The sequence below is a fragment of the Cynocephalus volans genome, chromosome 14 (genome assembly GCF_027409185.1).
Source record: "Cynocephalus volans isolate mCynVol1 chromosome 14, mCynVol1.pri, whole genome shotgun sequence".
In the NCBI taxonomy this organism is placed as follows: domain Eukaryota; kingdom Metazoa; phylum Chordata; class Mammalia; order Dermoptera; family Cynocephalidae; genus Cynocephalus; species Cynocephalus volans.
This window is the reverse complement of record NC_084473.1, coordinates 60382915-60408392: the sequence shown is the minus strand read 5'-3', so window position 1 is coordinate 60408392 and position 25478 is coordinate 60382915. Positions and strand designations below refer to the sequence as shown.

General features: G+C 34.9%; 1 protein-coding gene across 1 annotated transcript in view; it reads left to right on the top strand.

The window, feature by feature from the left end:
- PELI1 (pellino E3 ubiquitin protein ligase 1) overlaps positions 1-25478 on the top strand; it is a 49928-nt gene that overhangs the window by 19581 nt on the left and 4869 nt on the right. The window contains exons 2-4 of the mRNA XM_063078596.1: positions 17931-18070; positions 21249-21378; positions 24428-24529. Coding sequence (XP_062934666.1) covers positions 18000-18070; positions 21249-21378; positions 24428-24529 — 303 coding nt within the window. The 5' untranslated portion in view covers positions 17931-17999. The remainder of the gene's footprint in view (positions 1-17930; positions 18071-21248; positions 21379-24427; positions 24530-25478) is intronic.

Below are 25478 nucleotides of genomic sequence, written 5' to 3'. Positions count from 1 at the left end.
CATTATGTTTGTCCTGGACATTGTTGCCCTGGTTGGGAACAATGTCCAGGACAAACATAATGTATTACATCAAATTTTAATTGGTTGGTTGGTTGGTTGATTTTTTTTTTTTTTTCATGCAGTTTAGAATGGTAGAAAGAACATATACTTAAATTGAGATCTCAGCTTTTGCTGCTTAGTTTCTAAATGACCTTGAGCAAATTATTTAGCCTAATTTCCTCATCTGTCATAGGACAGTTTTAAAGATTAGTTTAACATGTAAAATTTTTAGTACCTGCTATATACATGTTTCCTTCCCCTTTCTGAAACTTCATTTAAAGGATGTTGATTAACTCCAGGGTGAAGCTCAATCTCTTTACCCTGATTGTTAAGGCCTTTTACCTTTCCAGCTACATCTCATTCAGCTATTAAACATTTAGTCACTGCTTGCAGATAGTCACTGAGCTTACAAAGACATGGTCCTTGATTTCCACATATTTACTCTTTATTGGTCTCCTAACCAAACCCTTCACTCCAGGGAACCTACTGACTTACACTTTCCTGAGCACACAATATAGTTTTTTGTTGTTGTTGTTTTCTCCTTGTCTTTTTTATCTTGATACAAGTGTTTCTTCTACCTGAAATGTCTTTTCTCCACTTACCAAAATCTAGTCTGTCTCCCAAGATCCAATTCAAATACCTCTCCTTCTATGAAGCTATCCCTGGATCCTCTTCCACCTAAGTGGTAACACTTTTCTTTGAAGTTTTGCAGTCTTGCATTAATATGGTACCTGTCCTTTTTGGATTTAGGTTGTAATCATTCTGGGCTGATTGATTTATACCTTTTTTAATAACCATAAGTAAACAAGTGTTGGAATAGGGAACCATACGTTTTACATGACTTTGAATACTCCCATAGTTTCTGACGTTATAGTGAATGCTCAATAATATTTGTTGGGTTAGTAATTGCATTATAGGTGACTCTAGATGTACAGAATTAAAAGTAGGGAGACCACAACCCTTGGTTTGAAAACTGCTCCAACATCTAATTTAATTAAACTGCAAAGGAAGCCCACAATTATTTTAATAGAAGAAATCATTATAAGCATTTAATGGAAATTACTAATCTGTAATATTAGGAGAAGGGTGGCTCTTCATACTTCTCTGGTGGAGGGATATCATCATCTGGTCACCTAGAAATATTAGTTACTAGAGGACATTGATTTTTGCTATTTAGCCAAATTGTACTATTAGCTGGGTAGATGAGCAGGCTAGGTAATTAAGAGATCAGGTCTTTGTATTAAATAACAGGCACTGAACTAAATACCAAGTCTGTTGGTTTGGTATGTCTTTGCCCTCATAAGAATTAAGCGAAATTATATTGGCCATGGTTTTATATTGAACTGTTTATTTAAATATTCAACTTAATTTGATATGTTGCTGTGGTATAACATAAAAATCTATTTGGTCTTTCTGCCATGCCAGGTTCCTGGCACAGAGCTCCTAAAACCCTTGGAATTTCCTGAGTGATAGGAATGCCTTTTGTTAATCATAACAAGCCCCTTTCTGATCACAACTGAGTTTATAACGAGCTGACTTAGGGTGGGGTCCCTAGATAGCTTCGGGATGGGGCTGGTCACAAGAAGGAGCAAGTGATTTTAGAGGGTTGGAACTTTCATCCTCACTCACTGACCTCTGGAAGGAAAAGGGGAGGGGGCTAGAGATTGAGCTTTTGGATTGGTGAACACATCAAAGTACTAAGAGGGTGGCTGCCTAGAGAGGTCATGGAAGCTCCACTGCCCCACACTCCCAAGTACCTTGCCCTATGTGTCTCTTCCATTTGGCTTTTCCTGAGTTGCACTCTTTATAATAAACCAGAAACATAAGTGAAGTGTTTTTTTGAGTTCTGTGAGCCATACTAGTAAATTATGGAACCCAAGGGGTTGTGGGTATAGCCGGTGGGTCAGAAGTACAGGTGGCCTAAAACTTTTGATTGGCATCTGAAGTCAGGGGAGTCTTCTAGGGTTGTGCCCTTTAACTTGTGGGATGTGACACTAACTCCAGGGAACTGAATTGAATTGTTGGATGCCCAGTTGGTGTCAGAGAATTGGAGAATTGGATGATGTCAGAGAAAACACTCCTCAGTTGCGTTCATTGAAGGTGATGTAAGATGTCAGCAAAAACATAAACAAACAAAGAAAAAATCCATGTCTACAATTAAAGCTAGACTGAAACAGAATATGAGATTTAAAATTCCAAACCTAATTTAATTTCATGATTTCAAAAAGCAGTTGATTTGGGAAAGTCTTCACCTCTGTTTGTGAAAACTTACCTATCTTATTAGAATGCTCAAATGATTAGTTTCCCTCAGTTTCTCTGGTTCAAGAAGAAGTCAGAGTTAAAACATCTAGAATTTTAAAAAATTTATGTAAGTTCTAAAGTTACATAAGATCAGTGTTTGAATTCTATGTATGCCAGCATCCAGTGATCCTGGAGTCTGTAGCAGGTTTTTTTTTATGTCCTAGTGCTTTATTTGTTTGCTTGCTTATTTATTGTAGGAGCTTTATTGAGGTATAATTTACATACCATACAATTTACCCACTTAAAGTGTATGCTTCAGTGGCTTTTAGTATAGTCAGAGTTGTGCTGCTATCATCACAATCAATTTTAGAACATTTCATCACCTGCAAAAGAAACCCCCATACCTTTTAGCTATCACTCCCTAATCCCCTAATGTATGCCTCCCTCCCCTCACACCCCCCCAAGCAACCACTAATCTACTTTCTGTTTCTAGATTTTCCTTTTCTGGACATTTCACATAAATGGAATCATAAAATTTGTGGTCTTTTGTGACTGCTTTCACTTGGATAAACCTTGAAAATATTTTGCTAAGTGAAAGCAGTCAGTCACAAAAGACCACAAATTTTATGATTCCATGGATAAACCATGTTTGTAATGTGTACAGCATCAATACTTTATTCCTTTTTATTGCCAAATAATATTCCATTGTATAGATATACCACAATTTGTTTATCAGTTCATCAATTAATAGACATTTGGGTTGTTTCCACTTTTTGACTATTATAAATGATGCTGCTATGAACATTCATACACAGTCTTTGTATGGACATTGGTTTTAATTTTGGGGGGATATCCCTAGGAGTTGGATTCCTGGGTCATATAATAACTTTGTTTACTCTTGAGGAACTGACAGGCTGTTTTCTGAAGTGGCTACCATTTTACTTTCCCACTAGCAATGATTGGGAATTCCAACTTTTCCACATTCTTGTCAATATTTACCATTATCTGATTTTTTTATTATAGCCATTCTAATGGGTGTGAATTGGTATCTCATTGTGATTTTGATTTGTATTTCCCTGATGGCTAATAGTGAGCAACTTCTTTTGAACTTATTGTCTATTTATATATCTTCTTTGGAGAAATAGATGTTTGGATCCTTTACCAAGTTTTAATTAGGCTGTTTATATTTTTACTATTGAGTTGTGAGAGTTCTTTGTATATCTAGATACAAGTCCTTTAGCAGAAATATGATTTGCAATATGATTTTCCCATTCATAGTACTGTTATCTGCGACAGTACTTTTGATATCCAGATTTCTTTTGTTTGTTTAAGGAGACTTCCAGATGAGCAAAGCCCACAAAGTGGGAGTGTCAACAGCCAATTCAGGGAAGCATGCCCTATCTGATAAGCAAAAACAAGCAAATCTCCATGGTATGCCTGTCATCACACTTTTGTCTAATTTTAAGCTTTTTCTTTATGGTGTAAAACTATAACAACATATAGCAAAAAATAGAGCTAACCATGAATACTTGGCCATCTCATGTAGTAATACCACACAGTACAATATATGAGTAACTTGTTGATTGGCTGCTGAGTTCTTTAGTGCTTGTGGTATAGCTTCCAACACTAATGAAACAAACTCTTAACATAGGAGTTGAAAGATCTGTTAGCTAGCACCACTACTTAGCCCTATGACCTTCATCAAATAACTTACCCTTTCTGGATATAGTTTTTTCTCATCTATAAAATGAGGTAATTGAAAGGAAAATTGAACAAATTGAACAATAATAAATATATTCTTTAAGGTTCTTTCCACCTTTAAAATATGATTGATTATATGATTCTGTAACACCAACAGTTTTTTTCTTCTTCTTCCTGCCCATAACAAGGAAAAGTTATGCCTTATTGAAAAATCTTAGGCCTAATGTATGTTTTCTCAAAAGGATTGGAGTTAGATGGATTTGACAAGTAAAAACTAAGCACATGTAGATATTCTGTAAGGATTTACTATAGAATAGCAAATGCCATCTATGTGAATTTGTGTTGTGAGTTAGAGGAACATGACCTGAGCGTCACCACTGATGTAGAACTAAAGGAAGAAATGATTTACACACCTGCTCAGGGTGTGGCTAGAGGTAAAGGGACTATGCGGAATGAGTCCTTGATTACATCCTCGGAAGTATTCAGAGGTCATTAGAGAAGAATCAAGCTCCCAGAGGTCAGTTGTGTCCAAAGGTGAAACCAAAACTTATAACTGCAACTAAAAAGACAAAAGGACTATAAGAAAAGAAACATCTGAAAGGCCTAGAAATTGTGAGGTACGTGCACTTGGTTTTGTTTTTTGTCTGGAGTGATTTTTTGAAGTATCGGGGTACTGAAAGTTTTATCATTGGTCCCTGAGCTCAACTGAGATAATTGCCTGAGGTTCAGACACTGTAGAGAAGGATAAGGAAGTTTAAGATACCGGTACGCCAAGTGGGATACAGAAGAGTAGGGGAATGGTGATTGAGATTCTGATCCATTTGCGAAAGTTTGGTAACTTTGATTCTCACCAGCCAAGAAAGCTACTTAAAGTTTTGGTTATGTTTTGTTTTTGTATTTGACTGGCCTCCATGATGTTATTAATCAAAACATCATTATAAATAAAACACATGTTCATTATAAAAATAGCTCTTCATGATCACTTAGAAAATATGGAGGTTTTGTCTTTAAATAAAAATGTATTTCCTCAGGAGATTATTTGACATAAACACAGATCTTGAAATACGTAAGGAATTTTTATACTCTTAATGCTCTATTTTTAATCACTAAGGTAGTAATGATGAGATCATATGAGCTGTTATTTCTATTGTCCTAGGGTTAAGCAAGAAATATCCTTCCAAAATTAAGAGAGTTGATATGATAGTTCAGAGATGGCAGGTCCTCAAGTTTTGTTATGGAATCAAGTTTAAGGCATACAGTCAACCACGACTACATTCTATTTGGTATGCGAATTGAACCTGTCATGTCCGGCTTCTTGAGCAATTTCATCAGCCTAGAATCACATGACAAGGCAGGATCACCAGATTGCAAAATCTTAGAATATGCTTAGATCATCTTTGCAAGTATGTTTCCTGGACTAGACATATATTGGACATAAGCAGGATACCTGAGCAGATTTACTTCACTGCAACCTAAGTGGGCCAACGCAACAAGCAAAAGAAACGTTATACAGATTTACTGAAGAATGGGGGATGACATTCTTCAGTAAATGAACACAGTTATGGAATGCTGGGAAGCAACACAAGTAAACTTTCAGCTATAAGAGAGAGAGAGGGTGGTTCATTTTGTGGCAAGGCAGGCATTAAGTGTCAAGGTATTGTGGTGATGTTCTCTTAAAAACAATATCCCCGATGTGAGCGAGAGCTGTTGTCCTGTGGACACATTGTGAAGAGGCCTTGCAGATAAACTAGGGCCACCAGAAGTACTTTTATATGACTTTAAAAAAAGATACAATGTATTTGTAGGTGGGACTTTGAACGATTCCAGTTAAGGTCACCAAGAGCACTTACTTTCCAGTCACTAGAAATGTACTGTTCGGTATAGTGTAATGAATTAAGTCTCAAATTGTCTAAATAGCCATTTACATAGGAGGTTGTGGACAGTGGGTTTCAATACCAGTTTGGGGGCTCTGTTAGAGTGATTATTATTTTTTACAGTAAGATTGAACACTTGAGAGCTACTAAAGAACTTTAATAGGAGAATATCGGGCACCTAGACTCAAGTTGAACTTCAGCTGAATGGGTGAAGAGTATTGATGATTTGTATGTGCAATTTATTGAATAAATATGAACCAGCATTTACTCCTGTGACTTAATTTTAGCATTCTTTTAAAAATCTTAAGTGTAATTAAGCACAAAGTAGGTTCACCTTTGGCTGTATGAAGGAATTGACTATCTCCATGCACAACCATTCACCATAAGAGAACGTTTCTTTTCCTGTGAAGGGGTATGTGAAAATTTGGAATAGCAGGAAGTAACTCCTCGAGTGGAATTTAGAAGTGGGATAATCTGAGAGCAGCAAAAGTTAGTAAAGAGGGTGCCCTCAGTAGCTATTTGATGAAGCTTGTCCAATCTCAGCTTACCTTTAGGTACTGCTATCATTTCTCCATGTTCGTGAGCACCAAATGAATCTAATTTATTTTAAAGTATAAAGCTAGAAATAAACAAGCATGATCAACTGAAAATGTGATTGAATATTCACCTGTTTTTATGCTTGGGATGATATTTTATAACCAGACCCCCAAAATTGGATTCATTTAAGTACTAAGAGGGCACTCTTTCTTTACATATGAATTGTATTTATTCTTCTGTATTCTTAAATGGAATGTTTCTTAATAATTTGAGAATTGTACTAAATCTGTTAAAATAGGCTATTTCACTATCATGAAAAGGTAGTTCAGTATGTTAGTTATAATTCTGGCATTTGTAGAGCATTTATATGGTTAATCCAAGCAGCCTTTTAAGAAATAGAATTCTTTCTTTTGAAGTACCTTATTCCATAACTTGATATTAAGTCTGTGTTAAAAATTGTTCTCTGGGCCGACCCCGTGGCTCACTCGGGAGAGTGCGGCGCTGGGAGCGCAGCAGCGCTCCCGCCGCGGGTTCGGATCCTATATAGGGATGGCCGGTTCGCTCACTGGCTGAGCGCGGTCACAAAAGAGGACAAAAAAAAAAAAATTGTTCTCTGCTTCCTCTTACTTCCGTTTCTTCCCTTTTGGGCCACAGACTTCCTTAGGAGGAGGTGGGGGAGAAGTGAATTCTCACTGCAGCCAATAGAATGTAGAATTGTGTAGTGTTTACCTATTTTGCGTTACACAGGCCCACCCACACACATTATGAGGTGCTCAAGTGAAAGAACACTGAGCAGACAGCTAGCTATTCAGTGTGTGATTCCAAGTATAACTGGCAGATGCTTTAATACTATCTGGATTTTATCCTCTGATGAGAAGGTTGTCTGTCTAGCTTGTGGTTGTGGTGATAGCAATGGAATAGAGAGGTAGGTTCTGTGGCTTCAATTTGTGTTACATTGTCAGTGCCTCAGGTTAAAGTAAGCTTGCAAAAGGAATGATTTGAAGCATAATTCATCAGATCATTTATATTTAATTTTTTTCACAAGTATATTGTATGAATTAAATTTCCTTCCATCTTAGGGAAGAGGTTGACTAAATCTCAAACAACCAAGGCTTTTGTGTTCTTAGGGAGGATTTACATGATTAATCTCATCTCCCATCAGTCTTAAAGAAAGTCTGAGAAATATAACTACAGGTGTTTATTGCCTGTTGATTATTGATCAATAGAAAACTGAAGTTGTTAAAAAAAAAGAAAAAAAAAAAAAAAAAAAAAGAAAACTGAAGTTGTTCATTCTAATATTTTTACAGTCCAAGCTACAGTACTTAGTTTTGTACGTCTTAGAACTTAATGTTGTCCACTGTTTTCTTCTCAGTTATCAAATTTGAGAATTACGTTGCTCTCTGAAGGAAATTATTTGGTAGCCAGAATGATGGTGCTGTCATTATACTTTGGTTAGCTGTTGACAGCTTATTCAGAATCTTAGCTTTTCAGCCATAAATCTTCTCCCGAGATCCTTTCAAGAAATAAGTCTGGGTCTTTGAGATAACTACAATTTGGTATTTAAACACTATGATGAGATAGGGAAAAATTACAAAGAACTTTTTAAAAATATTGACAGTCATGCTTTATAGAGATTTTAAGTAGTATTTCCACCCGAATATTTTCTTTGTTCTTTCTCTGATAAGGTGGGAAGAGATTTAATAATGTTAGGTCTGCTGATTGATTAGGGGGACTCTTTCTGCTAAAAAATGAACCATTATAAGTTTCCCAGCAGTGCTCTTTTCTGAAGCATTTTGTTTTCACCAAAAGAAAAAGTATGATTGAATTTTTTCTTTCTATAGAATATTCATGAAAAGCTTGATCTGATTGCTAGAATACTGACTTGCTGCCCAGTAATGTATGATCATTTTTGATCCAGTTTTCTAATCTATTTGTGAGGAGGAAGTATTCATTCTCTTGTATATGTATAAAATGGATAAGTCAGTGATAAGAGAAAAGTTGCAAATTAGGGAAAAATTGATCATAATTTATCTAATTTGGGGATATTTATAATGTGATGATGTAACAGTAATCAGAGTAGAGACAGGAAATTCGTTGAAATATCCCAGCTATGTATATTTATCATTTTCCTAATGAAAAGGGTTAAATAGGAATACCATACCAAGTGATTTAAAATATTCACTCTGCTAAAAAAAAATAGATGTTCTTAGCCTCCCACACACAATGGCTCTAAATTACTGCTATAAAAATTTATGGGAAAAACATTATGATTTGGTCAAAGAAAGATGAGCTGCTACTTTTGAGAACTTTTCACAAACCAAAGAAAAAATTGAAATTCCCACAAGATGAAACTTATTCATTACTGAGAGTAGTAATAATTGTTATCTTTTAATGATTTCTCTCTATTGGTAGCTGACTTTACAGTTAGAAACAATACTGAGGATTTATTTGTAATTTGAATTTTCAACTGCATTTTTCTTTTCCCATTACGTTCGAAGGGAACTTATAATGGAATTTTGAAAGTAAAAGACTTAAAGTTAACTTCTCTTTAAGAACAGGGAATACGTCTAACTCATTTGTTTAGATGTGCTGTTTTTTCCCCTGTTAAGAATCAAACGTATAGATAGCATTCAGCCTTGAAACTAATTGCAATGATTTTTTGAGGTCTTTGGTTATATTTCAGGGTCTCTTATGTATTAAGAGAGGTATAAAGCTAGAACTTCTTACATGGTATCAAAATTATCTACAAATAGCAGATCATAAACATTTGTTTAGAGGCTGAGAAAGATGAAACTCCTAAGACCTACTTTGTATGCCTAACTAAATGCATAGTTAACATATGTGGGGTTTTTTAAACATTACATTATAATCACTGGTTTAACTCTCAGCTTGAATAACTTTAAGGTACCCCAAAGTCTGTGACTTAATAAGTCTTTTGTAATTTTGCAGAGACACAAGTTTGAGTCCTGTGCTGAGATTGGTTTATAAAAGGAAAACGAATAGTGCATTTAGTGAGTGAACCAAGCAGATGGCCCAACATCAAGTCTCAGTGTAGCTTTGTTCTCATTCAGTCCTCAAGACAAATCTAATGAGGTGTGGAAAGAATTATCATTTTATAGGATGAGAAAAATTGTGTGCTACAGAGCTGGTTTTTAAATTTGAGGATTCATGAAGGAGCTCTGGGTATAATCCTCATGACTGTTGAGGACACAAGTTCTCAGGGTTGGCCCTAAGTACAGTCATGGCTTAGTCCTTCACAAATGTCTCTTCTAATATAAAGAAGACTCTATCATAATGAAATAATTAGTGACAGTGCAAGAAAATATTTGGCGTTCTGGCTTTTCAAGATTTACAAGTGTATTCAAAACATTCATAGAAAGATAGAATTAAAAAATAATACTAATCTTTCCAAAAACTTTTCAAAGACCCCTCATATATATATTTTTTAAGCTTTTAAATGAAATGTATCAAAATTATCCAGGGCTGCTGCTTGTTCATTACTCTTCCTCCTCCCAGCCCCCATTTCTATTTCCTTTCATAAACTCTTTTAATTTTTTATTTTGAAATAATGTTAGCCTTACAGAAAAACTTGGAAAATGAACGCAGCAAGTTTACATACACCCTTCACTTAGCTTCCTCTAATGTTAACAACTTATATAACCAGGGTATATTTATCAAAACCAGGAAATTAACATTGGTACAATACTGTTAACTGTAGAACATATTCAAAGTTCATCAGTTTTTCTACTAATGTCCTTTTTCTGTTCCAGGATCCAATACATGATCCCATATTGCATGTCATGGCACCTTCATAGTCTCCTCCAATCTGTGACAGTTTCTCAGTCTTTCCTTGTCTTTCATGACCTTGGCAATTTTAATGAGTACTCGCAGTTATTTTGTAAAATGTTAGTTCGGGTTTGTCTGGTGTTTTCTTGTGATTACATTAAGGTTATGCCTTTTTTTGGCAACATACTACAGAAGTGGTAAGTTCTCAGTGATCAAGGATACGTGAGATCAAAATGTCTTATTACAGGCAATGTTAACCTTGATCAGTTAGTTAAGATAGTGTCTGCCAGGTTTCTCCCACTGTGAAGTTACTATTTTCCCCTGTATAATTAAGAAATATCTTGGAAGAGATACTTTGAGACTCTTGTCACCTTTGTTAAAAAATGTATGTAACTTGGTCAGTGTTTCAATAAAAACAAAGACTGGAGAAAACCCAGCTTATTATATTTCTGGGACTAATTGAACTGTCCCAAATAATCATTAAACAATACTTTTTTGGGAAGAGTCCATAACCTAATTAAGATTAATATTGTTTACCCTGGATATAAAATGATGACTGTCACTTAGTGTCCCATTTTTTATTTCATAGGTTAATATAGGTTTAAGGTGGATGTGGAAAATCCATCATATTTATTTTTTCCAAGTTTAAATTTTATCCAAGGAAATTTTAAACTCAGCTTTAAACAATTGATTGAATCACTGAGAAAATTTAAATGCTTAGTCATTATCATAGAAATCTATTCTTAAAGTTTGCCCCTGTTTGGGCAATAGCATCAGTTATACAGGCTCTCACTCTGTAATATGGTAGGGAAGGAGTTGAGGGATTTTTTTGTTTGTTGTTTAATTTAGTTTCCCAATATAGTTCATCACCCCTCTCTCCACCCCAGCCCCATTTACTTTAAAACTCAATCATTTCATCAGTTCCAGAATGCTAGAGTTTGGGTTGTAACCTTAGTTTTCTTACCTATAAAATTAAGGTTATAATTCCTATCGCATAAGGTTGTTCTGGGGATTAAGTCAGTTAGTAAGTACATGTAAAGTACTTAGAACAGTGCTTGGCAGAGAGACAGAATCCAGTGTTAGCAATTATGAAAAGGGACTGCCAGTGTTGGATACTGACTTTAAAAATGATCAATTTCCAATGAATATACTTCTATCTTATGTTTTTGTTCCAAATGACTGTTAAATCCCACTGAATTTGCTGCTTTGTACAGACTTTTATTTGAGTTTTTAATGGTTAAACCTAGAGGAGTTTCTAGTCCTGCTTTCTAAGAGGCATATTATCATTTTAGGAACTTTGGTAATCTAAAATTTTGCATATAGGCCAAGAACGGGTAGGGACAATAAAAAAAGTTTGAGTTCTTAGTTGTGTCTTTTAAAATACATTTATTTTCTAGGTGTGGGGAATTAAGTGATTATTTGGGGGTAGGGTGGCGAGGTTGTTTTCAAACAACCTCCTTCCCCAATCTAAATTACTGCCCTGCAGTTTTTTCTTGGCTGTCACATTCAGGGAGCACATGAAGCCTTATGTCCCTAAGCTGTCTGGACTCACTTCTAATATATGTTTTTCTTCCTGATGCTACAAGGAATTTGCCTTAGTGCAATACCCTGATTTCCCACTTAGGTTTCTTTCTCCTCTCCTCAATTTTTAAAAAAGCATGCAAAGTCCACTTCATTTTCTGAAGTTTTTATTGTTGGTCACTAGCAGGAAACAGGGTTGACAAATACAAATGAGCACTGAGGAAGTGACAAAGGTTCAAATAATCTCAAAAAAGCACTAGTCATGGTTGCATAATTGTTATTAATCTATGCTGAAATATAACTTGTTCAGGATTTATTTTACACGAGTATACTTTCTAGTCTCACTCCTAAATGGTCCAATAATAGGGCCTCTTATTCTTATTTAGGAATTAGCGCCACTCAACCTTGTCTGGAGTGTGGATTAGTGGTATCAGAAAACCTGCACTACTTCACCTCTTGGAGCCTCAGTTTTCACATTTATAAAATGGGAATAAATTATTGTACTTGATATAGTTGTGATAGGAATTAAATGAGTTAATGTATGTCGAATTAATATGTGGATTTCAGTCCTAGTTCTACCAGAGCTGTTTGGCCTTGAACCAGTCACTTAGCCTTTCTGACCCACTGGGTTCCCTTACCTGGAAAACGGAGTTAATATGACTTTCCTACCCAATTCTCAGGGCTATTGTGAGGGTCAAATAAAATAATCTTATGTGAAAACATTTCACTAATTAATTAACATTCTGTGCAAGTGCAAAATAGACCTTAACCCAAGGTTGATTCAGATTGACATCCCTTTTGATTTAAAAGGATTCCCCCATGCTTTCCAAAGCCTGCTTTTAATTTTTGTAGGTGTGGGTCCCCCAGGTCCAGAAGATACTTATCTAGCCTCCAAATATTAGTCTTTCTGTTAACATCAGGGTACCTAGCACTGGCCTTACCTCTACTTCTGTGGCCACCCAAGTACTAGTTTGATTCTTTCAATCATTTGAGAGAGGTTGCCACAATATTAAAATATTTTAAAAGCACAGAAACATGAATAATTAATTTCCATCAAGGCAAGATGATAGTTCTCCCATTGGCACTTTCAGCCACTCTTACCAATTCTAGTAAAATACTAAAGCTCCAGCTACCTTCAGAGCCATTGCCTTTACTCACACTAGGCTTAGGATAAATAACCTTTTAAGATGTCAGCATTGGTATGATGTTAGTAAGCAAATATTCATTAAGTATCTTACCATGTGCCAAGCTGTATGCCAAAAATAGGGGAAATTTCCCTCCAAAAAGCAAATTCACTTATCCCCAAATTGAGATTAGAGCAGTAGTTCTCACATAGTGGGTGAGACATTTTCGATTATCACAACTAGGGTGTCCTACTGGCATCTAGGGGATGTGAGAGCCAAGAATGCTGCAGAACTTCCTATGGGACACAGACCAGGTCCCGACAATGTCAAAATGTCAGTAGTGCCCAGGTTGAGAAACCCTAGTTAAGAGGAACAAATTTTGTCTTGGGAAAGTTGTTAATTGCCTTCTCATCAAGATGAAAATAAATTATCCCTGTAGGTGATAGACTACCAGCCTGTTATTTGGCTACTCTAAGAGGGGAGGCTGGGAGTTTGTGCAGGTGGTGCCCTGTATCTTGGGAAGGGGAACAGGGACCTCACTTCCTCCACAGCTGTGTTGAGAAGCTAAAAGACACTGACAAAAATTGGTAACCTCTAACTACTACTGCTGACACTGTTGTTTCTCCTTTTATGTGGAAGTGCTGCTAGTTACTCCTGCTGATGGTGAAAAAAGGAAAAAGGTGACTAAATTCTCACTTTTATTAACAAACTGCTTATAAAATTTACTTCCATTCAATCATCAGCTGAATTGGTTTCATAAAATGTCTCCATCACAAATATACCAAAACAGTTCTTTCTATTTGAGTCATCCTTTTGAAATCAGCCACAGAAGAACTCTAGTGTAGATGGAAATCTGTTTCATCAGAGATAATATATGCAGTCTACATTATATTTTTCACCATAAAGAAGCATTATAACATTTTCATGTTTTAACACATTTTTCTTTTTTCTCAGCACCCTTTTATGCCTATCCACTTGCCTGCCAAAATGGAAGTATTCAAAAGATTGTGTAAACATCTACATAAGATTTGTTTTGTCCCTTGCTTAGTATTAGTCTTGCCTCCTTTTATTTTTCAGGTCAGGAATTTTGTACTTGCGTTTAGTAGGTAGTAAGCAAAAGGCTGTGAACAATGTAAATAATAAAGGAAAATGTGTTATGTTGAGGGACAAAGATCAATTTCCCAGTTTTTCTTCCTTATGTGAAACTGACAGTTATATATTATAGAAAGTCTTTCCTTTGGGAAGACTCAATATAAAAAAAATTATGTAGTTCACTGGCCTTTAAAGAACAAATGATTAGATGTTATATCAGTCAAGTTAATAAGACTATTCCTAAGAAATATATATTTTATGGCTAATTTTTCATGTTACCCAAACCCACACAGAAAATAACACTATTCCAAAATATATTTCTTTAAAAATGTTTTTAACCTGGGAAGGTTAGTTCCTGCCAATGAGAGCAACATGCTTAATTTCCAAGGATCAAGCAGAGCTTCAAAGTAATAGATACTATAGAAAATAACCTTATTATCTTAGCAAGACTTTCTCTAACATTTTTTCCAGTCTCGGGTGGAATTAATGGTGCTTTTTCCTGCCCTTCGAGGTATTTCACATTGTGATAGGGCTAAATACATGAGGTCAGACCAGCTAACTTAATTGAAGACCAAGAGCAGGGCCAATAATTGAGGGATTAGGATATTCCTTGTGTACATATATATGCATTTCAAGTTCTCAAGTGCCTGCCTTAGGAATTCATTTTGAAGAATTCTATATCTTACTCAGATTTTAAAATATAAAGAGAACATATAAGGAAAGTGAGTGTGAAAGCACTATTGGGCTTTGTTAAGGATTCCAAACCATCGTGAAGATCATGGATCTTTCTTGAGAACACACATAATGATTCCAACAACTTTACAGCAATCACCTATCAACATGTATTAGAATTGCAATGGAATCTCTAGGAGAAATAGCTGTCATGGCACCTTTTATTTGTAGTTCAGTAATGCCAGTTATATCTTGACTATAGACCATTTAAAATTTAAATTTTAAATTAAGTTTAATCTGTTTATCTTGGGTCATATAAATATACTGAAATGTATTATTTTAGGTTTCAGATTATTAAATATAAAATAGAAGCCAAGTTTGAGTATGAGCCTGTGATCAAAACTTTGATGTCACTGATAAAACATCCCAAGATCAGGCCTTCTAAGAGACCTTCTAAGCAGAGTAACAATAACAATAATTATTGGAAATAAATTGTTTTTCTGAGCTAATTGGCCAACAGCTCTAGAAAGTATAGAATGGAGGGTGCATGCCAGCCCTAGTCTTTTCTTTAGTTCCTTGTCTAAGCTAAAAATTGTTTCTTTTGCTATAGAGACAATAGAACTAAACCAATAGTGCTATGTACGTTACTCATAAATTCTTATGTCAGGGCCAGTTGGTGGCTTATATTTTTTCCAGCTCCAAAATTCTATTAATTTTACCTTAGTCCCTTCATATTGAGAGGTGGAGAAACAGATTGTTTTGCTCAAAGAGAGCTAGAACTAGAACATAGACTAATACTTGCTAGCCATGTGATAGTCCAGTGTTAGCCAAATATGAGCATTCACATAACACTTTCAGATTTTTGCCATAGCCATGTGCTTACTAATACTATTTAATACTATTTAAATTGACTTCTTTAAATAAGTAAGCTTATTTTTTAAAGGAAATTTTTTGCTACTATAAATGGAAAACTGTCATGTCCTTTAAATAGAAGGTAACTCTAAATAGGAATCCAAACCAAAACAAAGTAATAGTATTAAAATTTAATTTAATTTAAAATTAATTTAAATTAATTAATGTCATTAAACTTTTAATTCTTGCTATTCTTGATTAGAAATGTGTCGAAGCAATGTTTTTATATTTAATGGCAGTATGTTAATTGTCTGAAAAAGGAAAGCACAGTTAAAGCCTCTAGTTAAGCTTCTGCATAACTTTTTAAAATGGGATGCTTCTTAGGAGAGAAAAGAGAGGGTATGAATACATGTTCATATACTAAAGTATGATTCCATGTGTATCAGAAGGTCTTGTTATATGGAATCAAAATTGTTCTTTGGTTAATCTGAGCTAATTTTTTTAAAATCTTAAATATTCACATTGAAGGTTTTAGTTAGTTTAGCATGAGTTTCTTTTTGAATAGGGAATTTGGCCAGTATAGTTTTTTTTACTTAAATAAAACAGTTCCACACAACTCTAATGTATCACAGGTATGGTGACATGTGTTCGTTTCTGTAACCTTTTAAATAATCTGATGATTTAAAATCTCATCAGCAAAAGCAAATTTATCTGGGGTGGTTAGAGGGTTTTTTTAAATGTATTTGGAGGAATTTTTTTTTTAAATAGTTCTTAAGCATGTTTTATTTCTTTAAAACAAATTAATTTAGTATTTTTTAATTTACTGACATTAAAAGTTAGTGTGCTTTTCCAAATTCCTGGTCTAAATGTGTTTCATTTCCAAGGCATTGAAGGGGGTTAGAATGGCTAAGCCCTTCTCCTTTTGTTCTTATTCTTTTGGCTACAAATATTCTGTGTTGCCTTCTCTCCAAAAGTGCCCCATACAGGCTATATTTCACTGTACTATAGAAAAGACAAGTATATGTTTTTCATTCATAAGTTTCCTATGAAGCCTATTGGTGGAGGTATAAAACCAGGAGACTTTTACGGGCTAGCTAGTAAGAGTTTTGTTGTGAAACCTTTGTAACAGGTCTGTCAGTTTTTGGTTTTGGGTTATTACAAATAAAGCTGCTATAAACATTTATGTCTTGTTTTTTATGTGAACATACGTCTTCATTTCTCTGGGATAAATGTTTAGGAGTACAATATAATGGTCTTAAATATTTCTTTTAAATACATTTAGAACCATGTCAGTGTTAACATTTTCACTTTGATCATCAGATCTGATTTAGAAAACTTATGAGAAGGAGAGCTTATTGTATTTAACCATATTTCTGCTACGATATTTGTTCTTTTCTGATATTCCAAGGTTCTTTTATCATTTCTTTTCTGTTCAGAGAATTTTCTGTAGCCATTCTTTTATGGAAGGTTTGCTGGCAACACATTCTCTTAATTTTCCTTCCTCTGAGAATGTCTTGATTTCTCCTCCATTTTTGTCAGCACCTGAAAAATATAATAGCACTATCTTCTGGCTTTCATGGTTTCTGATGAGAAATCCACTGTCATGCTAATTATTTTTTCCCTATTGATAAAGTGCTATTTCTCTCTGCTTTCAAGATATTTTCTTTGCCTGTAGTTTTCAGAAGCTTAATTGTGATGTGTCTTGGTATGGATTTCTTTAGGTTTATCCTGTGTAGGGTTTGTTTAGCTTCTTGAATCTGCAGTTTTATTTCTCTTCCCAATTTTGGTAAGTTTTTAATCGTTTCTTTGAGTACTTTTTCAGCTCCACTCTCTTCTCTCTTTTTGAGTTCTAGTACACAAATATTAGATATTTTGCTGGTCTCACAGGTTCATGAGGCTCTGTTTTGGGGGGGTTTTGTTTTCTATTTTCTCTCTGTTATTCAGGTTGGGTAATTTCTAGTCCACTAATTCTTTACTCTGTCCTTTCTATTCTGATGTTGAGCCCATCCAGTGAGCTTTTTATTTCAGTTAATGTATTTTTTAATTCTAAAATCTCCATTCGCTTCTTCTTTATATCTTCTGTTTCTTTGCTGAGACTTTCTGTTTTTTTCACTTGTCCCAATTGTTTTGTAATTGCTTATTGAAACACTTTTTTCATGGCTTCTTTTAAATCTTTGTCAGGTAATTCTAACATCTCTGTAATCTTAGTTTTGGCATCTATTGATTATCTTTTTTGCATTGTTCCTTGGATCCTGAGGTCCCTACCTGGTCTGCCTTCTTTCCACTTTTCAGTCTTTTTATGCCAACTCTTCGTTTGTAATCCATTTAAATAGTTGCACCAAATAACCATTATGGGGGAAAATGTCACATACTTTATATACTGTGTGATGCTTTGCGTAATATTGTGCTCAAAAGAACTGCTAGAAGATAACATCTTTATTTAAACTGAAATTCATTACTCACATTATTAATGAAAACTTTTCTCCTCTAGGAAATAATGCAAAAGGTGTCCCAAGGCTCCTGACCAGTGAACAAAGATTTGAGAAAAACAGCCAAGCTCATGTTTTCTCCTGACCAAGAAAATCATCCATCCAAAGCACCAGTAAAATATGGTGAACTCATTGTCTTAGGGTAAGGTTTCTCCATTCTGATGAGACATAAAATTGAATAATATATAGTAACTTTGACATCTAGGTTAAAAGAACTTTTTTTAGAATTTGCATCTTACCTATTTCTAAAAAGAATTTAAAGCTACACTAGAGGGTAATGTTCCCAAATCAAGAAGCTCTTTTAATTCTCATATTTATGCTATCTTTTTACAAATGCTCGAACACTGTATGAAATTTGCCTCACTCTCACCCCTAGAAAGGACAAAGTTTCCTAAAGATGAAATGAGAAATGTGTTTGTCTAACGTCACATAGTCATTCCATTTGTCTTCCCTGTCCCATCTTTTAGAAAATTTGCCTCAGCCGACTTTACCAAAAATTACCACCCCCTTCTCCTGCTTTTGGGTCATTTCATGTAGGTTAGGACTTATTTGTTCTTTTGCCCCTCTGAGGTAGTTGTTGCTTTGTGCTTATGGTCCCGCTGTGCTGGACCTCTTGATTGAAAGGAGTTGTGTAGGCATGTGGTAACAGAATGATGACTCTGAAGCCCGGGACCTAGCTTTTTGTTTGCTTCAAAAGTACAGGTTACCCTTGAACAGCACAGGTTTGAGGTGCACGGGTCCACTTATGTGAAGATTTTTTTCAATAAATATGTTGGAAAATTTTTTGGAGGTTTTACAATTTTCGTAAAAACATTCCCTTTTCTGTAGCTTGCTTTATTGTAAGAATACACTAGATAATACATATACAAAATGTGTGTTAACTGACTGTTTATGTTACTGGTGAGGCTTCCAGTTGACAGTATGCTATATGCAGTTAAGCTTTTGAACAGTCAAAAGATATACACAGATTTTCAACTGTGCAGTGGGGCGGTGCCCCTAACCCCAGTGTTGTTCAAAGGTCAACTGTAATCTCATCCATGTAACTTCCAGAAACACAATCTGAAGATTGAGAAATAGATGTTTTTGTTATTTCAATTTGTTTAATCTAAACTTGCCACAATTGTCAAAATGGAAACACGGTGTTAGCGTCTGTTAACTACAGATCTCAGAAACTAGAAATTACAAAATTTACTTTCCCCCTGCTGTTTCTCTCCTTCAGTTTAAGAAGCAGTTCTAGACATTGCAATATGTTTGAGAATCAGGTTGGTATAAGATCTTGTTTAAGTGAAAATGTGTTAGTTGTTTCAGATAAGAAAGTAAGAGAAACTGGGGAGATAATATGGAGTTACTGATCTTGACTGGCAGTCAGGAATCCTAGATTCCAGTGCTTATTACAGTACTGCTAGCTGTCTGACCTTGGGCAAGTCACTTAATTATTCTAGGTCCTAGTTTCCTCCTCTGTAAAATAACAGTTAGATAAGATCACATAAGGCCCATTGAGACTTAATTTTTTTTCCCCCAAAAAATAGAACTTAAAAGAGATCATAAGCTTAATATAGTAACTACCACATTACAACTTCAAATCACATAGATTTTAGTGGTATTAATTACAAACAGCTTTTAACTACCGAAAACTATTCTAAGTTAAATTCTACTATCAGGAAATTTGAAAGTCATTTGAAGAATAGAGTTAAAATTTAGTATATGGTTTTAAACTGCCTATCTTAGCCTATATATTTCTTAGCTAATTATTAGCAATAGTAATTGTCTCAGTATCTGGCACTTGGTGTTGTAAATGCAAATAATGCTTTTCCCCAAAACTCTAGAAGAAGTGAAACTGGACAAAGTTGTCAGTGTCCTGCTTCTGCTACTTAGAAAAGAGCTTTGAACTACAGGAACACAATGTGGGAATGGAGAGCATAGATCCAGAAGAGGATTGAATCATGCAACTCAGAGGACAAATAGGCAAGGAACCCAGAGTGGGGCTGGTGACAACACACAGCCTAGGATAGCAAAATTAATGTATTAGCTGAAGGGCTTTACTTTGGACTTATAGCGAAGCTAGCAAGATTAGCAAGGGCTTTCTCCAGTACAAAGTGTTTTATTTTTTATAAAGGGTCAGTATAATTTCTATATATGGCAGTCATTGAGTAAACTCTTATCAGCTTTAAAACATGACTCTTCCTTGTCAGCCACTATTGCAGGACATTTTACAATCATATTCTCCTCCAACCTCAAAACCGTCCCTATTCCCTGACTCAATTCCCCATGATTGACCAACTATATACAGGAGATGATCAAACGAAAGATTTTGTCAGGGTGGGGGGAGGGCGCAGGGAGTGATACAGGAGTGAATGAGGAAAGATTATTAAGCTACTGCTTATGCCTCTATGCAGCAATTAAAAATGACCAAAAAAGGCATGACAAACACACCTGGATTCAGTTCTGCAGTTGCCAGTGTTCTCTGTGTGACCTTCAGAAAATAACTTAATTCCTCTGAGCCCATTTTCTAACCTGTAAAAATGGAGACAGTGATGCCAATCTTGCAGAGTTTTTATGAAGATAAAGTGAGTTGATGTATAGGATAGACCTCAGTAGTACCTGGTACCTAGTAAACAACCAAATATTTTTGTTTTGTTTTGTTTTTAACTTTCTTCCTATTGGTTCAGTCCTTGCTTACTTGCTTACCTTCAAGGCATATATATATTGTTACCATGGAGAAATGGTCATAAGATCTGAACAACAAAAATATGTTTAACTACTACTTAGCAGACATCACGATTGAACAGGTTCTGCCCACATAATATGAATGTGTATGTGTACATTTAGGTAACTGAGCCTTAACAAACAAGTCTAAAAATTCCTTATTTCGAAAGTTCAGCTATTTAAAATGTTTGGTTCACAATTATAGGAGATTCTGTTTTAAACAATACACAGTGTACTTTCAAAGGTTGTATTGGCACATGGAAACATTCACCTTAAAAAGATAGAATGAGTCATAAGGAGTCAGATATGCCAGTATCTGCAGTCAGCTCTTGATTATCTTCAATAAAAGAAGGAAGAAAAAATATAGATAACTCAAAGCTATGTTTAATCCAAAAGGTACTGCTCTGTGACTTGGAATGTAGTGGGAAAAAATGCCATTTTGTTTCACACCCAGGAAGCTGGTCAGATCAGTAATTGCTAAAAGAAATTTGAGATCATTATAATGTGCTAATAGGTAATTAATTGGGGATTGATTCTGCAAGACAAAGTAAAACATTTGTTTTATTATTGTGTGGTTCTTACAAGAAATCACCTAATCTTCTTCCCCCCATCAGGTATAATGGGTCTCTCCCAAATGGTGATAGAGGAAGGAGGAAAAGTAGGTTTGCTCTGTTTAAAAGACCTAAGGCAAATGGGGTGAAGCCCAGCACTGTGCATATTGCTTGTACTCCTCAGGCTGCAAAGGTAAGAAAATAAAGCTAAGTTAACTTGGAGAAATTGAAAGTCTTTTATGTATTGTTTATATTGTCTAGCATTTCTCTCACATTTCTATTTCAGAAATTTCTTTTTGTTTGGATAGGAGAAGACACTTTGAGAGACATGGTATTTGAAGGGCTGCCATACTGATTGATTTGAACTTTTTTTGTGTGACAAACCAGGATTAGTGGGTGGAAATTAGAAGGAAACATTCCCTTTCCTTATTAAAAGAGGTGGAGGTGGGGCCAGGGCTTTATCTAGTGTTTAGAATTGTGGGGCTGTCTGCCCTGAGAAGGAGTTTCTACTCTATTGCCAGAGGGGCCTTGCCTGGACTGGGTGAGGAATGTGGTGTATAATATATATATGTATGTGTTTAGGTATTAGAAATATGTTTGGATAATGAGATTTTTTAACTAAGGGTCTTTATCTAAGATTCTATGAATACTCTTGTTTTTATTTATTTTCGGTTTGTTTTATGACTCATAGCTTTTAGCATAGTGCCTTGTACAAAGTAGATCTCAATAATTATGTAATTGAATCAAAGCTTTGAAAGCAAATAGCCAACTGCATCTACAATATAACTTCTTGGCCCCATAGCTTATTTAATACGTCTAATCCCTTTTCCTTTCCCTACCAAAATCTCCAGAAGCTGGACCACCATTTCAGGACACTTGAGCTTTTCCTAGAGTGATAGACAAGTAGGGGGAATTTCAGATCTTTACATTTCCTGTGAATTCCTGCACTTCCAGTTTTATAACACAGACAGAATTTGATACTGTCATGAGCAAATAAGAAAAATTACAGAGTTCTTTGACTTCTGGAAGTACCATATCTTTAGCTAAGTAGCCCTAGGATGTACATTAGTATTATACCATCTAATGTATATTTTTCTAAAATAAACAAATACGAAACTGTAAAATTGGCATATGATGGATGCCCTGTTTTAGGTCACAGCTCTAGTCCTTGAAGTTAATTGGATTTTGGGCTTTGCTTTATTTGTTTGATGTATAAAACAGAGTCCTCAAGCCTTGACTAGAACTCCTCTATTACTATTTGGGAGCCAGTGAGTGTAGAAAAGGGATAGTTTCTCTTTAGGTGTTTCTTTTTGCTCCTTTGCAGAAAAGGGATGTGCTAAGAGCAGGTGGTGGAACTGAGCAGCTTATTGATCCAATCTGAGAAGCTTCTTACAGAATTTCCCCACAATAGTGCTCCTGACATTTTGGTTGTGCCAATTTTTCCTTATGCAGTACTGTCCCACATATCTCAGGACATTTAATATTCTTGGTACCCCACTCGCTAAATGCCGTTTGAGCCCTCAAATCATTGTGACAACCAGAAAGTGTACATACATATTTTCAGATGCCCTTTAGCTAATACTACCTCTGGTTGAGTACCACTCTCAGGGAAGATATTTCTAATCCCTGCCTTCATATAATACATTATTCTGTACCTTCCTTCCCATTTTTGCTGTCATACACCTCATGTTTTCACTGTTGCCTCCTTTTCATCTTTACCAGGCAACAAGAATCTTAGAGATCAAGATTGACTCTTTCCTCTTTAAATTTTGGAGGAATGTATTAGTGAGATCATGAAGAAAACTAATTGTTTAGTCTGGCAGTCATGTGGGATACATGGTTAAAAAACCCTGCCTTCCAGTCCAGTGAAACTCAAACTCAACTTGACATGGTTCTTATTCCCAATCTATTCTTATTCCCAATCTAAGAGTAGTTTTAATAGCTAAAAAACAAAGATTACAATCTCAAAGCACACAAAAACTAGCATTTTTAAATCTATTTAGCCATTACAAATTAGTTTCCTAAATACTGAACAATTATATATTGAAAAGTCAGTTGCTTTATGCTGAGTTAGATTGTAAGTTTTAAAACCTGTAAAACAGGTTTACGAATACATAAATGTATAGTAAAAAATGCTAACACGTGCATGTAAATAATATACACTGCATTCTTGAGGCTGGATACCTCTGTGGAGAAAAGGGAATACGTAGGGGACATGTGGGCAGCCTTGATTGTATCTGTACAGTTTAATTTCTTTCACAGAAAAAGTCAGAAACAAAAGTGGCATTGTTTAGCTTTGATAAAACTGGGTAGTCAGTCCCCAGGTATTTGTTTATTCTCTTTGTATATTTGAAAATTTGACAATCTTAATTAATCTTCAAGCTGTTGTTTTAAGGCTTTATCTGTTACAGATTAGCTACAAATTGAAACCAAGTAAAATTTTATAATGCCAAACTTCTAATTAAGAAACATTTTTTTAATTTAGCTTCTTTGCTGTGTATAATCACTCTCATGTCTCTGTGTGTTTTTTCATTTTATGCAACCTGTTTCCACTTCCTTTGAGCATTGACTAGGTTTTTCCCCCCTCTGATATTATCTCCCACTCATATGCATAGAAAACATCTGAAAACAAAACTGAAAAGTTCTTTTTAGCAATGTTTTTAGTTTGGGATAAGTCAGAAGTACAGTCATAAGCATTATATCCATTTCCTTTGCTAATGTTTAACTATTCTATGAATTTTTTGTATATAGCACAGCATATGGCAAACATTTGTCATCTGTAGTCACAAAATGGTTAGAAAACCAGTGAACTCTGCTTATTGGAAAACTATAACTCTGAAAGATTTTAAAAACAAGATTCCTATTATCTTGCAAGATTTTGTATTTTCTGCTTATCTGAGCAGTACTGAGTATTGTTTTCAGTTTCTACATGGATTTGGTTTTTATTACTTTATAATTTAAACTCAGGGAGACCCAGATTTTATAGTGTTTTGACAAAATGAAATTATGTTCTTACTCTATTAACTGCTTCAAAGTATTCCTCTATACTCCACTCAACCTGAGAAACTATTGTCACAGCTGAGGATAATACAAGAGTTATTAACTTCTACCCTAAATTTCAGGGGGAAAATGCATAAATATGTCATATATGTGATAAATAGATTTATCTCTTTTTAATGAAAAGATTATCTGATTTGATTGACCTGCCTACTAATTTTTGCTATTAACGTTCTCATTCTTAGGCAATAAGCAACAAGGACCAGCATAGCATATCATACACTTTATCTCGGGCCCAGACAGTGGTGGTTGAATATACTCATGACAGCAACACTGATATGTTTCAGGTATTAATATCATGTGAATTTTCTTTTCTTAAACAAAAAGGTTCAAAATCTGTTGTTGTTGATTTTTGCTATAGTCAGATTAAGGATGATGATTTTTTAATAATGTATTTCATTAAAATATATATTGATTTCTAAACCTCAGATATAGAAGCCAGGGTAGCATGGTTAAGGGATAGACTCTGGAATCAGACTTCTTGGTAAACATTACTTAGCTGCTCTGTCCCTAAGTTTTCTCCTCTGTAAAGTGCAGATGATAGAGTCTCCATCTTTGTTAGGAGGCTTAAATGAGTTAATGTCAAGCACTCAGCTGTGCCAGGTACCTAGTAAATACTTAGTAAATGTTGGCTGTTTTTACCCAGAAAAAGAAACATAGAAATACTCTGCACATATTTATGACTTTTTTTTAATCACTACCTCCTACCTTCCTTTCTAAGCAACAAAAAGTAAGGCACTTGCTAACTATTCATATCATATATGTGAAGGCAAACTTGTTTCTCAGGTTTCTTAGTACATATTTAATCAAAGCTACTAGTCACTAAAAGTTTTTTTTTCCTCTTTCATTCTTTGTACCAATCCAGTGCTGATGTATTTATAAACTGATTATAGAACAGTCAAGCCCAGATGTAAACAAAATTCTTGATATCTTCTCCTTTAACATTGGGCTTTCTAAAGCCTTGAGTTTTTTTTAAAACAAAACTTAAGTAGGTCATAGATTGCCTGATAATGTTGCTCTTGTAATTATTGTCGCAATGACTTTTCCATTTTTCTTTATTTTATAAGGTTAAATAAAGGTGAAAAAGGCCTGGAAATGTATTTAGTTTTAATCAATAGCAAAATACTTCTTTGAAGTTGTTTCCCCCTCCCACCCTTTTAAGTGAGATGCTGAAATTCTCTTAGAATAGTGTCTCCACAATTAATATTAGAATATAGGTATTTGTTAGTTTATGTC